Raw genomic sequence first — 16,488 nt, forward strand, 5'->3', positions numbered from 1 at the left:
AATAGACGTTATTATTTAAAAGCTCCCAACTTTTAAAATTTTTTCGATTTTGTTGAGGAAAATGTTTAAACTTTCAGCTTTTTATTAAACTTCAAGATCTCACTTAAACTTCAGGGAAATACAGATGAATCTCGAGTATTCTAGTATAGTTTCTTATAACATAGGAAGAGAATTCAGAATTCTGTAAACTTTGCTTACTGATTATATCTGAATTGCATTTCTCATTTGTTCAGTGTTCTCAATTGTGGGATATCCTTAGACAGAAAATTCACACAAAATGATTTCTAGTTCAATTAAAGTTGTTTGATTTATTAGCAGAAGAATGGAGAATGGTAACCTTGATCAGCACTAACTTACACATCAGCAGCATCAGCATAAAAACCATGATTTTAAGGACGCCTGGGGAGCTCAGTAGGTTAAGCATCCGACTTCAGCTCAGGTCATGATCTGACAGTTTGTGGGTTCAAGCCCAGCATCAGGCTGTCTGCTGTTAGTACAGAGCCTGCTTCGGATCCTCTGTCTCCCCCTCTCTCTGCCCCTTCCTGCATGTGTGGGATAAATAAAATAAATAAAACATTAAAAAAACAAACAAACATGATTTAGGTCAGGTTTGAACTTTCAGGCAATTCAGAAAGACACTGAGATTGTGTGTTAAAAGCTAGGGCAAGAATGAAAAGTTGGTTTTATCTGTGATCACAGCCTACTTCTAGTAGTAAATGCCTGCAGTAGTAAATGTTGAGGACTACAAATCTTTTCAGGCTCTTCAGGAGAGTACTCTAATATTTATCATAGGTTAGGGAAGAAAGGTTATTGATATCTTGGAGTTAAGGAGGCATATTTTTTTCCTAGTTATAGTATAGTATTGGTTTTAGGAGTAGAATTTAGTGATTCATCAGTTACATAGAATGCCTAGAGCTCATCCCAAGTGCCCTCCTTTTTTTTTTTTTTAAATTAAAAAAAAAATTTTTTTTTTTAACATTTATTGATTTTTGAGACAGAGAGAGACAAAGCATGAGCAGGGGAGGGTCAGAGAGAGAGAGGGAGACACAGAATCTGAAACAGGCTCCGGGCCCTGAGCTGTCAGCACAGAGCCTGATGCGGGGCTCAAACCCACGAGCCGCGAGATCGTGACCTGAGCCGAAGTCGGATGCTTAACCGACTGAGCCACCTAGGCGCCTCCCAAGTGCCCTCCTTAATGCCTATCACCCATTTAGCCCATCCCTCTTCCCACCTCCCCTCCAGAAGCTCTCAGTTTGTTCTCTATAGTTAAGAGTTTCTTATGATTTGCATCCCTCTCCGTTTTTATCTTATTTTATTTTTTCTTCCTTTCCCCATGTTCATCTGTTTTGTTTCTTAAATTCCACATATGAGTGAAATCATATGGTATTTGTCTTTCTCTGATGGGCTTATTTCATTTAGCATAGTTTCATCTACATTGTTGCAAATGGCAAGATTTCATTCTTTTTGATATTATATTCCATTGTGTATATGTGTGTGTGTGTGTGTATGTATATATATGTATACATATATGTATATGTATATATATGTATACATATATATATGTATATATATACATACACACATACCACATCTTCATTCATCAGTCAGTGGGTATTTGGGCTCTTTCCATAATTTGGCTGTTGTTGATAGTGCTGCTATAAACATTGGGGTGCATGTGCCCCTTGGAATCAGTATTTTTGTATCCTTTGGATAAATGCCTAGTAGTGTAATTGCTGGGTTATAGGGTAGCTCTATTTTTAACTTTGTGAGAAACCTCCACACTGTTTTCCGGAGTGGCTATACCAGTTTTCATTCCCACCCACATTGAAGGAGGCCTACTTTTGACCATTTCTAGGGCCTCGACACAGAATTCCTTTTGGCCCTAGCTGGTTAGACAAGTTTAGCCTTTCTATGATCTCCCAAATGAGGTCTGAATAATCCAGTTATTTGATAGCATTGAAGGTAAGGAATTTGTATATCTATTGGGTCAGCTAAAACTCCATAGATGGGTGGAGTTGACTCTTCAGATTCTAGAACAACCCTCTAGATCTTTGAAATACAAACTCTTACAGGCCTTTGAAATACAAACTCTTGTGTGATGACCTTGTGAGCAATTTCTGTGAGCTCCACCTTTCAAGCAATTGGCTGGCAGTTTACATCACAAAGGTTATCTCTAGGACCCCCTATAGAATGTCAGTTCTTCATTGTTTTTTGTTTTGTTTTGTTTTTTTTACTGCACCAACCTAGACAATCTGATTATAATTATGTGTGCTCATTCAATCTGTATTTATTGATTACGTGTTATATACAGGGCACTTTGCAGGAATACAGAGATAAATGGAACACAGGTCCTACTCTCAAGGAACTCATAATTTGGTAGAAGTGGCAACAGCATTAATTCTTAAGTTTGGGGCCTAGATAATCCTGAGTTTGACTCCTTATTTGGTTGTTTGTCTTAACAGCAAGTCACTTAACTTCTTTAAGCCTCAGTTTCTTTAAATGGGGCTACTGGCAGCTTTACTGGTTGAGATAATGTATGTCATGCATCTCACTTAGTGTTTGATATATGGTAGGTGCTCAGCAGATGGTAGCTATGAATAGTGCACACATTCTAGTCCTTTCAAGGTTTACGTTGCTGCCTGATAAATAAAATTGGATTTAATTATTACAGGTTTCTCATTGATAATTTTTTTCATAAATGAGTTATCTGGAGCCCAGATATGTTAAGCTTCTTGCTGAAGATTGCCAAATTCAGGTCCCAAAACTTGTGTCCTCACTCATAGAGCTAGTCGCACATGTGAATACAAGTATGCTCAAACAAAATACTGTAACATTGGTAAGATACGAGATAGATAAGATGGCTCATTTTGAATCACAATAGAAAATTATAAAATATTGCTGCCTCAGTGGAAGGAAGACAAAGCCCATGAACTGTGTTTGTATAAAGCACTGGGTGAGCCAAACCTTAATAATCTCCTTGACTTAGAACTATAAGCAGCACTCAGTGCCTGCAGTATTCAGCTACTCTTACTACCTAGAAAGCTACTTACAGGGTTCTGTGCTAGGTTATTTTACTTTGCATTGTATGTACTTTTTTGCCCTTTATGACTATATTTATGTGTACACACATGCACACACACACTCGGCACTGAATGGGGAAGGACTCAAAACAGAAAAGACAAGAAGCCTCCAAGTGGCACTGGCACAGAGGAGGAGGAGGGACAAAGGAGCGTTTGTCCCTACTCTGGCTCCCACCAGCAACCTCCTAATAGGAGGTGAACCTGAAGTTGGAAGAACAGGAAGTGCTTACTCTTTTAAAGGAAAGTGTCAAAAGACAGTCATTTCTCTTTAAAAAAGCCTCTTCCCTCTACTCTCTGCCCACTGCTAAAAGCCTGATCCCCTGAGCTGGCTGCCCTTAAGGCTGGGGCAGGACAAGATGGTGGGGAGTGGCCTAAGACCAAAGATCTGAAGTACCCAGGCCCAGAAGGGCTTATACGAAGTGGCTGCCGGGCTCAGGGGGTGATCCCCTCTGTGGTCCAACTGGTCCTGCCCGCGGGCAAACTTGGCCAGCTTGTTGAGCTCCTGGAACTGTCTGTCTTATGGCTGAGCAGTGAGCTGCAAAGTGTGTTTGGTTAGAAGGTCAGGAGGGAGTTGGAAGGGGAGTTTGGATTTCAAGTGTGGCAATAGTTATTCACAGTGAACAATTTCATATGCCATTATTAGAAATGGAAATTAATCTTGCAGCCATTTAGATCATGGCAACAAAGGTTTTTGAAATTTTTGAGTTGGTCAGTTGCTTGCTAAAATCATCTAAGAATCATGATTTTTAAAAACTCTCCTTTGACTACTGGCTAGTTCCCTTATATTCTGAATGATAATGTGCGGATCATTGCTGGAAGAAGAATATTCTATCTGATAATCTGATCTAGTGTGTAAACTTTGATAAATGCTATTGTTCCCCTCTTCCGATCCTTTCCCCCGCATCCCCCGCACCCATGACCACCATTGTTCAGGAGAATATGAAAGAATTTCTTCCATTAGAATTGAGGGATATTTAAAAAATACTTCTATGTATCCCCAGACTTTACACTCTATAGGTTTTCTGGCCAAGCAGTTTGGCTAATTAATAAGCAAAGTTTTCCCACTGTGTCAGATCATATTTATGAGTCCTGTGCACTAAGAACTTCAGTGACTTGGGAGTAAGTAAGAGAGCAGTGCATCTACTATAAGGAAAGGCACTGAGATGCAAAAGGGGAATCTGCCTGGAGTGTTGGTGAATTTACCATGGTTAGTGTTTCTGATCCTTAGGATTACAAATTTATAAACAATTGAAAAAGATCAATTATTGAAAACTCAAACAGTTTTTGTAAGTATTACTGTTTGATTCTCTGTAGGCATGATTAATGATCATGCTGGATTAAGAATTCTGTTTTTGGGGGCACCTGGGTGGTTCAGTCAGTTAGGTGTCCAACTTCGGCTCAGGTCATGGTCTCATGTTTCGTGATTTTGAGCCCCACATCGGGCTCCATGCTGACAGTGCAGAGCCTGCTTGGGGTTCTCTCTCTCTGTCTCTCTCTGCCCCTCTCCCACTCACTCTTTCTGTCACTCTCAAAATGAATAAACTTAAAAAAAAATAAAGAATTGTTTTTTGGTTTCTGTAAGAAATGGATTGTTGGATATTCTTTCAAAAAATGAAAGGATTTTTCCTTAAATCTTCACCTCCTATATGCTAAATACTTTCTCTTTAATGACATATCCCTTATTTTAACTCATTTATCAGTGGTGTTCAATAGCCACAAGACCTTTTCTACCCCTCCTTTTTGGCATCTGATTCCATCTTTCCATTTATTTATTCATTTCATTTACATTTTTACTCAATCCTATAGGAATATCTTTAGCCTTTAAAAAGAAAAACCACTTGATTTGATATAGCATTTCTTTTAGAACATTTGGTCATCTATTTGTCAAATGTTTGTCGAGTACTTACTATGTGCCCAAGTACAGTACTAGGCTATGAGATGAAATGACAGTCAAGTGTAATCCTTGCTGTCTAGGAAGTCAGAAACTGGGGAAATTTGGGGTTGAAGAGAGAAGTTAAGAAACATATAAAGAGACATATAAGCAAATGACAATATGTTACTTCTTTAAAGCACATCTCATAAACCTTGTTCTGCCTACTTTTCTAGTTATAGTTTAAGAACTCTTCTTTAGTCTCTAGCTTTTGTAATCCTCTCTGTACAGCTGTCCCAGTTATTTTTTTTAAATATCTGATCAAGTTATTCTCTGCATAGCATACCTATGGAGTAAGATCCAGATTTCTTACCATGGTATGGTAGATAGTCTCTGTTTGCCCTTCCAGATCTTGTCTTTAATAGTCTGCGTCTCGGGGAGCTGACCTCAATGGACTGCATTAGGTGAGCTCCCTTCCCTTTTCTAGTTGGAGGTCAGCCAAGGGGAAACATCATTTGGAGATTGAAGACCTGGAGGAAAGAGAGGTCATGTTATTTATTCTTTGGGTTCTCTATTTGTAGGATCATTGCTTGATAGGGACTACATTCCTCCTTTACAGCTATGGTTGTAGCCACTGGTTGCCAGTAACTGTACCTCACCAGAGGTAGATTAGCCATTAAGATAAATGAAATTTATTTGTTTTTTTTTTTTAATGTTTTCTTTCTTTATTTTTGAGAGAGAGAGTGAGTGTGCACGTGAGAGGAGGGTGAGCGGCAGAGAGAGGGGGAGAGAGAATCCTGAGCACAGAGCCTGATGCAGGGCTTGATTTCATGAAGGGTGAGATAGATCATGACCTGAGCTGAAATCAAGAGTCGGATGCTTAACTGACTGAGCCACCCAGGTGCCCCAGATAGATGAGATTTAAACCACAGGGCCCCTCACTTCCAAAGGCCCTTGAAGGAGGCTTAGAAATATGTTATAAAGCTATATATTTTGGTAAAGTTTGCAAAATATATTTTTGCATTCTGTTTATTAAAAAGGACCACCAAAATTGTATAATTGTCAGCCCCTATAAAACTGTATCCTCCTATGTCCTTATCCTTGACCCTTCAAGCTTAGGTAAGTGCAAAGTTTGTAGGGAGTGAAAATCTGCTGAATAACTCACTTAGGAAGGTTATGATTGAATATTTAATGAATGAAATAATATTTTGAGTTGGTTTTATAAAATGAGTGTAAATCCTCCAGGTATAGAAAGATGGGAAGGCCATTATAATAGAGAAAACAGGAGTGCCTGGGTTGCTCAGTTGGTTAAGCGTCTGACCCTTGATTTTGGCTCAGGTCATGATCTCACAGTTTCATGAATTAGAGCCCTACATCGGGCTCTGAGCTGATCCTGCAGAGCCTGCTTGGGACTTCCTCCCTCCCTCTCTCTTGCTCTCTCTCTGTCTACCCCTCCCCTACTTGTGTTCTCTCTCAAAATAAATAAACTTTAAAAATTATTTAAAAAATAGAGGAAACAGCATATTTGAAAAGAATGAGCTCTGTGGATATCTACAAGAGGAGCATACTACCTAGAGACCAAAGGAAGCACGAAAGTCCCAAGTCCCAAGGCAGGAACATGTCTGGAAGTTTTAAGAACAGCAAAAAGATCAATGTGGCTATAGAGGAGTGAGAGTGGGGAAGAATAGTAAGTAAAGTCAGAGAGTTTATATTGTTTAGGGCCTTGTAAACCGTAAGGACTTTTGCTTTTGTTCTGAGTGAGATTGTGAACCATCGGAAAGTTTGAGCTGATATGTGACATGATCTGATTTTTTTAAAAAGGTAGTAGAATGGATGCTCTGTTGAGAATAGATTGTAGGGTCAAGGGCTAAAACAGACTAGGTAGAAGTCTATTCTAATAATTTATATAGGATGGTGATGGCTTGGACAAGGGAACTAGTGGTAGAAAGTAGAGCTACCAGATTTTGTTCATGGGCTAGACGTGGGGTATAAGAGACATAAGAGTCAGGGATAACTTTAGTATTTGGGGCCTAGATAATTGGAAAGGGGAAGTTGCTGTTTACTGAGATGAGAAGCAAGCTTGAGGGATGGTTAGAGATCTGATGCTTTTTCCAGACATGTTAAGTTTCAGATGACTCTTTGACATCCAAATGAAGAAGGTGAGTAGATAGTTGAATATATGTTTGGAGTTCAAAGGACTGGTGTGGTTGAGAATATAAATTGAGAGTGGTAAGCATACAGATGGTATTTAAAGCCATTAGAATAGATGAGGTACCAAGAAAATGAACGTAGAGTAAAAAGAGGGAGAAAAGTCTCATGATCTGAGTTTTGGGGGTCCCTCATACATCAGGGAGGTGGAAGAACTAGCAAAGAACAAGAAGGAGCAGCCAGAGAGAAATAGGAAAACCAGAAGTATGGGATTCGGAGAGCCATGCAACTAAAGTGTTTGAGACACAAGTGGTCAACAATTCTTGATCAAATAAGACAAGGAGTAAAAATAATTGACCATTGGATTTAGCAACATGGAGGTCATTGGTGATCTTGATGAATAGTTGGCAGAGTGAATTTAAGCTCAAGAGCTTATAAGAGGAGAGGAATCGGATGCAATAAGAACAGACAGCCCATTAGGGGTTTTGCTTAAGGGGGGAAAATTGTTAGTTGGGAAAATTGTTAATTGTTAGTTAGGGGGGAAAATTGTTAGTTGCATACAGTGGGTATGCAAGAGAGTTATTGCTTGTATGTTTTAAGATAGAAATAATATCGTGTTTGTATACTGACGGGAATGATCCAGCAGAGAAAACAAACAGCTCAGAAATTCAGTCTAATTAACTCATGGAGGGCTATGAGGAACAAGGGCTATGTTATAGAGTTTGCAGTCTCTTTTCAAGGATGAAGATTACAGAGCTGTCTCTTTGTAGTTTGTTCTCAAATATCTCTTGCTATTAAAATGTTATTGTCTAAGTTGCAGAGCTTATGAGGAGAGACCACTTCTGGCTTTACCTTGATTACTCAGTATCTCTCTTCCTCTTTTCTGTTCTCCTTCCCTCCATTTAGCAAACCACAATTAAGTATTTAGTCATTACCAAGCACTGTGCTAGGCACTGGCAATATAAAGAAGGATTGGACTTGGTCCCTGCCCTTGAGTTTGCAGTTTAGTGGGGAGATGAGTCTCCTTTTAATTTTTTTGAGTGTGATGAGTTTTGTTTTTTGTGTGTTTTTTTTTTTGTTTTTTTTTTTTGAGAGAGAGTGTGTGTGTTGCGGGAGTGGGGAGGGGTAGAGAGAGAGGGAGACAGAGAATCCCAAGTGGTCTCTGTGTTGACAGCATCGAGCCCGATGCAGGGCTCAAACTCATGCACCATGAGATCATGACCTGAGCTGAAGTTGGACACTCAACCCACTGAGCCCCCAGTGCCGCAAGTCTCCTTTTTAGAAACTTGGGGTGTATTTCATTTGTTGGGTAAGGCTATTCTTCTTGTTCTTTAGTATCCTCCCATCTGTCTTCTATGTAAAGAACACATTCAAGGCATAAGAAACTTCTTTGGATCTTCTTTGAGCTTGAAACATTCTTCCCATTGTCTCTAGACCATCAGACATTCTTTTTTCCTGTTACTTTCAAAGTATTTGGGGGCTTATCAGATGAAAACTGATAATGCTTTCTTCCTTCTGATTCTCTAGACCGGACTTTTTTTTTTTAATTGGAGTATAGTTCACACACAATGTTACATTAGTTTCAGATATACAACATAGTGATTCAACAGTTATGCTGTGGTTACCACAAGTGTAGCTACCACCTCTCATACAACAGTATTACAATACCATTGACTGTATTCTCTATGTATATTTTATCCCCATGGCTTACCCATTCCATAGCTAGGAGCCTATATCTCCCACTCCCTTTAACTCATCTTGCCCATCCCCCTCACTCTCTCCCCTCTGGCAACCACCAGTTTGTTCCCTGTATGCCAAGTAAAATGAGACAGAGAAAGATAGCTTTGAATTTATTAAAATGTTTTTTTGTTATCTTCTTAGAATGGAGCTGGTGTATCAAAATCTAAGGGAAACCGAATTGGATTTGATAGCACACAGTGGGTATGTAAGATAAGTATGAAATTCCTCATTTACAATGTTCTTTTAGTTCATTTGTGTATGTGCTCAATAAGGATTTGTTGAATGATGACAATGATAATAACTACCTTGGTGGACAGTAGGAGTAGGTGTTGGAGGGGAAGAGGTAGGCCCTGTGTCAAGTACTTTACATGCAGTATCTCAGGTAGTCCTTATGGAAACTCCATGAAGTCAGTACATATTGTTATCCTCAGTTCACTTAGAGGGTTTAAGGTTAGTTGGCTAATAAGTGGCTGGCTGAGTGCAGATTCTAACTGTTTGCCTTCAAAATCCTCACTCACTGAACTATGGTGCATCCCCAAATGAAAAAATATATGAATCAGAATTGAACTATGAATAAGGGAAGACAATGATTAGGAATTAAAATCTATTCAACATGTTTCCTTTTCTTTTTTTTTTTTTTAATATGAAATTTATTGTCAAATTGGTTTCCATACAGTACCCAGTGCTCATCCCAACAGGTGCCCTCCTCAATGCCCATCACGCACTTTCCCCTCCCTCCCACCCCCCATCAATCCTCAGTTTATTCTCACTTTTTAAGAGTCTCTTATGGTTTGGCTTCCTCCCTCTTTAACTTTTTTTTTTTTCCTTCCCCTCCCCTTGGTCTTAAGTTTCTCAGGATCCACATAAGAGTGAAAACATATGATATCTGTCTTTCTCTGTATGACTTACTTCACTTAGCATAACACTCTCCAGTTCCATCCACATTGCTCTAAAAGGCCATATATTTCATTCTTTCTCATTGCCAAGTAGTATTCCATTGTGTATATAAACCACAATTTCTTTATCCATTCATCAGTTGATGGACATTTAGGCTTTTTCCATAATTTGGCTATTGTTGAAAGTGCTGCTGTAAACATTGGGGTACAAGTGCCCTTATGCATCAGCCCTCCTGTATCCCTTGGGTAAATTCCTGGCAGTGCTATTGCTGGGTCAGAGGGTAGTTGTATTTTTAATTTTTTGAGGAACCTGCACACTGTTTTCCAGAGTGGCTGCACCAGTTTGCATTCCTACCAACAGTGCAAGAGGGTTCCCATTTCTCCACATCCTTTACAACATCTGTAGTCTCCTGATTTGTTCATTTTGGCCACTCTGACTGGCGTGAGGTGATATCTCCATGTGGTTTTAATTTGTATTTCCCTGATGAAGAGTGACGTTGAGCATCTTTTCATGTGCCTGTTGGCCATCCGGATGTCTTCTTTGGAGAACTGTCTATTCATGTTTAACATGTTTTCTCTTGAAGATTAGGAAAACTAGCAATATGTACAGTATGTCCCTGTTTGGGTTTATAAATTTCAGAGGCAAACATTTACAAAATATGTTTTCTTACCTTTTTGTTAACCAAATTTAGAATGAAAAACAATGTTAGGTTACTTGTTACTAATAAAAAATTACATTTATCCTATTAGTATACATTTTGGATATGACCAGTTATTTCTTGTGGATGCACTTCAGTCTTTGGGTTCTCCTTTTTTTTTTTTCTTTAGAAGTATGCATTTCTCTTCTTGCCACATTTTAAGTTTATTTATTTATTTTTGAGAGAGAAAGAGAGAGTGTGGGGCATGGGGCCAGAGAGAGGAGACAGAGAATCCCAAGCAGACTCTGCGTCATCAGCACAGAGCCTGATGTGGGGCTCAAATCCACAAACTATGACATCATGACCTGAGCCGAAGTCAAGAGTCAGACACTTAACCAACTAAGCCACCCAGGCTCAGCACCCTTAGTCTTTGGCTTCTCTTTAACCAGAGACATGAAGCTTCAGATTGGAAGTGGGTTTTCAAAATTATGAAGCAGCAATAAAGGTGATAATTTTAGGTCATTGCTGGCACCAGTTGGCTTTGAACGACTGTGCAACAGATAAGTCTGGGATATCCTATACCAGGCTCCTCAACTGTGAAGTATTAGGTTGAACTTTTAATTTATATAAAATAGCAGATGTTTTACTCTATGAACTTAGGGTAGTCTGAAGGCAATGGAAAGACCCAACTTTTTCATTCAGGGAAGGATCTTTGAGGTGGGAGAAAAGAATGGATTTTTTTTTTAAAGGGTTTACTTTCAGGGTGCCTGGGTGACTCAGTTGGTTAAGTGTCTGACTCTTGATTTTGTCTCAGGTCATGGTCTCATGATTGTGTGATCGAGCCTCCATGTCAGGCTCAGCAGTGGGGATTCTCTCTCTCCCTCACTCTCTGCTCCTTCCCCATTCACACTCTCTTTCTGTCTCTCAAAATAAATAAATGAACTTAAAAAAAAATAAATGGGTTTACTTTCAAGATCAGTGAGCAAAAATTAAAGAGCAGCTCACTACATCCAATGGGTTGTCTGTTAATTACATTGCATGGTGCTAAGAATCACTCTTAGACATTTGCAGCATCACGTTAAAGGGGAGAAGTAATAAAATACTTTCGTTCTAGTATTTTAGAAGGAGGGTATAATGCCCCTGATTTCGAATCCGAGAGACCACCAAGGAGCAGGGAGGAATCCTCCCTGCAATTGGTGCGCAAGTTGGGCAGGCAAAAGACGAGGTTTACATTCTTTGGCGGTTAGGGGTTCGCGTTCCTGTATGAGCCGGTTTCCAGTAAGGGTGTGCTCACCGGCTTGACTAGGGTGGGGGTTATACTTGAGATGGTGGGTGTAGCACAAAATGGAGTTAGTCTTGCTCTGCTTGTCCAGGGGTAGGGGATTTTTGTTAAATTCCTTGGGTCCCACAGAAGGAAAGGCAAAATCTGATCAATAACGTGATACCGAGCCCTGACAAAATTTTAGAATGAGTTATTAAATAGATGCCTTGAGAGCACTTAGGAAATGAAATGATGATTATAAGGAGCTAGCCTTTCACTAAGAACGGGTCCCACCAAGCCCTTCTAGATGAACAGGCTATTAGAGTGTCAGTGTACCCTGTTTTCAACAAGACATTTTTCTTTCTTGTAAACAAAATGAATTACTGAAGGCCAGATGATAATAGTCATGTTGATTTAAAATTAATTGGCTTTAGAGTCAGTTGGACATCTGTTTCCAGGGATTACATTGATAACAATCTGGAAGGCATATTTAGAAGGTGAATTACAGAATTTCTCCTAGGCCCTGCCCTAATCTATATTTACATCAATAATTATAATGAAGCCATTAACGTGTTCATCATGTTTGCATTTAACACTAAGCTGAATGAGATTTATTCAACAAACATTTAATAAGCACCTTATGTGTGCCAGTGTCGGTCATTTCATCATCTTTCTTCCAGAATCATTTCTTTTATTCTCCTGGTATAAAGCACAGAAAGCAACAACCATAAAAGAAAAATAAATTGATAAGTTAGCATATCAAAATTTAAGACTTCTACTCCTCAAAAGACACATTAAGAAAATGAATAGAAATGCCACAGAGTAGGAAATATTTGCAAAACATGTATCTGACACAAGATGGGTATCAAGAATTAATGAAGAACTCCTGAACTCAAAAACAGATACTTTTGTTCATACTCTTTATCAAATTGAGAAAGTATCCTAGTCCTAGTTCACTGACAGGTTTTAATCACTGAATAAAATAGGTATTGAATTTTGTTAAATACTTTTTCTGTATTGAAATTTTCATAGGGTTTTCCCCCTTTGTTGTGTTGATGTAGTAAATTTCATTGATTGATTTTCAAATGCTAAACTGACCTTTCATTTCTGGGATAAACTCTACTTGGTCAGGATATTTACTCTTTTTTTTTTTTTGGCCTTTTTTTAATAAAACTACTGGAATTGATTTTGTAGTATGTTGTTAAGTATAATTGCATCTATGTTCTTGTGGGATGGTGGTCTGTAATTTTTTTTGTAATGTTTTTGTCAGGGTTTGTTATCAGGATTACACTGGCCTCATACAATGAGTTAGGAAGGATTCCTCCCTGCTTAGTTTTCTGAAAGAGTTTTTGTAGAATTGGTATTATTCCTTAAATCTTTGAGAGAATTCACCTGTGAACCATCTGAGTCTGGAGTTTTTACTTCTTGGTGCTATTGTTTGATGGCAGTGTAAATAAATAAATAAATAAATAAATAAAATATATATGAATATATAATAAATATATGTCAATATGTAACAAATATATATAAAAATTCAATTTTGTTCAAAGGTATAGGGCAATTCAGATTTCCTGTTTCATCTTGTGGTAATTTGTTAATTGTGTTTTTAAAGACATTTGTTAATTTCATCTAAGTTATTGAATCTTCTGGCATAAAGTTGTTTTTCTAACTAGCTTTTTACTTATAGATGTTTCTCCCACTAAGAGATAATAAACTCTAGAGCAAAGATTATTGTAGTCTTGGTATTTGCATACTCTGCCTTAAAAACAAATGGTAAGAGACTTATTCCTAGCTTTATCTCATTTTTTTCCTATCCTTAAAAGTCTTAATATCCTTATTTATTTATTATCTTATTTATGTTTTTACATATTTCTTCAGATTTGGGGAATAAGAGTTTACCCTTAATTCTATGAGGCACCTTTCTGATGGGCATACATCCCTTTGAAATCCTTGTTACTTCCATTAAAGTATGCTTTTAAGCAATGCTGTTATTCTATCGATCTTTGCTGCCCTTGGTGCTACTTACTCGAGTGTGATTATTGTGTTTCCCTTGTAATTTTGAAATTTGTTTTTTCAGTAGGGGACTCTACTCATTGCCCAAAAGAATTCTATTTTAAAATATTACAATATTGGGGCACCTGGGTGGCTCAGTTGGTTAAGCGTCCGACTTTGGCTCGGGTCATGATCTCATGATTTGTGAGTTCAAGCCCCACTTTGGGCTCTGTGCTGACAGCTCAGAGCCTGGAGCCTGCTTTGGATTCTGTGTCTCATTCTCTCTCTGCCCCTCCCTACTTGTGCCCTCTCTCTCTCTCTCTGTCTCTCAAAAATAAATAAATGTAAATTAAAAAAAATTTTTTAAATATTAAAATATTATTAGAAAATCAAACTATATATGGGAATAGTCAAGCAGGCAAGATATTTTAGTTTGAATCTTTTGCTTATAAGCATTATTAAACAGTGTAACAAATATGAAGAAAAATGGTACATACGATTGATTTTGAATTTGAAAAGGTTGACATGACTGATTTTTAAAATCTGACAGATCTGGTATTTCCTCTTCCACTTTGGCTCAAAAAGTTGTAGCTAATACCAAGGGAATAATTTGTAAGCCCAAAGTTTCCATCTCAGATAGACTTCCTCTAATGAAGATTTTGTTATTCTTTTGATGTACAGTTACTTAGTAGCTGTTGCATGTATTTTTATTAGAGAGTATTTTACCTTGCATTATACATATTTGTTCATGTTCCTCAGTCAATGGTGTATACCTTAAGAGCAGGGACCATGTATTACTTATTTGCTTATTTGTTGAATACAGTAATAAGCATGGTATCTATTGAGTAAACCTTCTATATATTCTTATAAAATTAATGAATAAAAATTTAATAAGGTAAATTGTTGTATTGGTTGAGAAGAATAAAGGGGATTCTTTTCTTCTCAAACAGCGTGCAGTTAAAAAATTTGTTATGCTAACATCCAGCCAAAATGTACCAGTGTTCCTTATCGATCCTTTGATTCTGGAATTGATTAATAAAGACTTTGAACAAGTCAAAAATATTTCTCATGGCTCCACCTCAGAATGCAAGTTTTTCTGTGTTCCAAGAGACTTTACTGCATTTGCCCTGCGGTATCACCTATGGAAGAATGAGGTAAGATGATTTGCTTTCAGATAACAGACTGTGTCTTTTACAAAATAGTATGGGATTAAACCAGTTAAAATGTAAAACATTTCAAAAAAATCTTTAAAACTTTTCTTTTACAAAATAGTATGTGTCTTTTACAAAATAGTATGGGATTAAACCAGTTAAAATGTAAAACATTTCAAAAAAATCTTTAAAACTTTTCATAAATTGTATTGGGAGTATTTTCAGCTATAAGTAACAGGAGACAATAATGTCCTAAGCAAATAGGGGGCTTATTTTTCTTGTGTAACAAGACTTTGAAAGATTGGTGCTGTTGACATTAGTTCAGCTGCCCACTATGTCAGGGCTGGCATTATTGAAGTTCTTCTTCATTTTTCTCATCATTGCAAAACAGCTGTCCTGGTTCTGAGGCATCATATCCATGCTCAAGGCAGTAAGATGAGAGGAAAGGATGGTGATGCAATGCGTCCTTTGAAGCAAAAATTTTCTCAGAAGCATCTGGTAAACAGCTTCCAGCTCATTGTTCAGAACTAGACTCATATGTCTTCTTGTTGTGAAGGAGGCTAAAAAGAGCTATTTAGCACTTCCATCAGTGTAGGCAGGCAAGTAGAAAGGGATTTGGTGATGAACTTTCAGTATCTGCTAAATAAGGTATACATGAAGGCAATATCACTAGTCTACAGCACTGTTCTTTCCTCTTTGTAAGTGTGCAGTATGGTTTGATACTCAAATGGAGTGTGCTTCTTAAGCGTATCCAAAAAATTCAAGCGTCTGTTTTCATCCTGCTTAGTGGTTACAAGGCAAAAGTCAACCAAACATGCCAAAAATCTGCTTCCTTCTTTATCTGCAATACCTCTAACCACCCAAGTTCACTATTTTTCATTCTGAGGAATTATCCAAGTAAGAGTAAGAAAATTAGCACCAGATTAAATGAACTTAACTAGCTAGTCAGCCACCCATGGTAAGTGTGCACTAACTCTGCCGTGGGATCTGTTTAGTCGCCTTCAACCCGGATAGGTAGGCTTATGTCCCAGGACGATGGTGGGAAAGCAGTGTAAGCTGCACGGTCTCTTGACTGCCCTGGGCTTTCCCACAGGGCCGCCGAGACTGAGCTCCGACTTTTTTCTGACCTGTGGTTCTTTCCAGGCAATGATGCCAGTGATGAGACAGATGAAGTGTCCACATAAGTACCTGATTTTTGCTGGCATGTTTTTTTTTTTTCTTTCTTCCCAGTTTTATAGTTTGAAATACTTAAACTTATGGAAAAGTTAAGATGTGGTATTTTCAATTTAATATTTATTTTTAATTAGACTACTGTGTTGGGGCGCCTGGGTGGCGCAGTCGGTTAAGCGTCCGACTTCAGCCAGGTCACGATCTCGCGGTCCGTGAGTTCGAGCCCCGCGTCAGGCTCTGGGCTGATGGCTCGGAGCCTGGAGCCTGTTTCCGATTCTGTGTCTCCCTCTCTCTCTGCCCCTCCCCCGTTCATGCTCTGTCTCTCTCTGTCCCCAAAATAAATAAACGTTGAAAAAAAAAATTAAAAAAAAATAAAATAAATAAAATAAAATAATTAGACTACTGTGTTAAAAGTCAGATGGTGATGCAGAACTCATAAGGAAGAAGAGCAGTCTGCTCTTCTCTCTTCACCCCTTCCCCTTGTAGAGTCAACCACTTTCACCTCTTTCTACCTGCTTTATCTTCTCATTTACAGATGAAAT

General features: G+C 38.2%; 1 protein-coding gene across 2 annotated transcripts in view; it reads left to right on the forward strand.

The window, feature by feature from the left end:
* Positions 1–16,488, forward strand: part of FKTN (fukutin) — an 86,249-nt gene that overhangs the window by 14,916 nt on the left and 54,845 nt on the right. For both annotated transcript variants that reach the window (XM_030293523.2, XM_030293525.1), the window contains exons 3-4: positions 8,980–9,039; positions 14,576–14,779. In XM_030293523.2, the coding sequence (XP_030149383.1) occupies positions 8,980–9,039; positions 14,576–14,779 (264 nt within the window). The remainder of the gene's footprint in view (positions 1–8,979; positions 9,040–14,575; positions 14,780–16,488) is intronic.

The sequence above is a fragment of the Lynx canadensis genome, chromosome D4 (assembly GCF_007474595.2).
Source record: "Lynx canadensis isolate LIC74 chromosome D4, mLynCan4.pri.v2, whole genome shotgun sequence".
NCBI classification, from domain to species: domain Eukaryota; kingdom Metazoa; phylum Chordata; class Mammalia; order Carnivora; family Felidae; genus Lynx; species Lynx canadensis.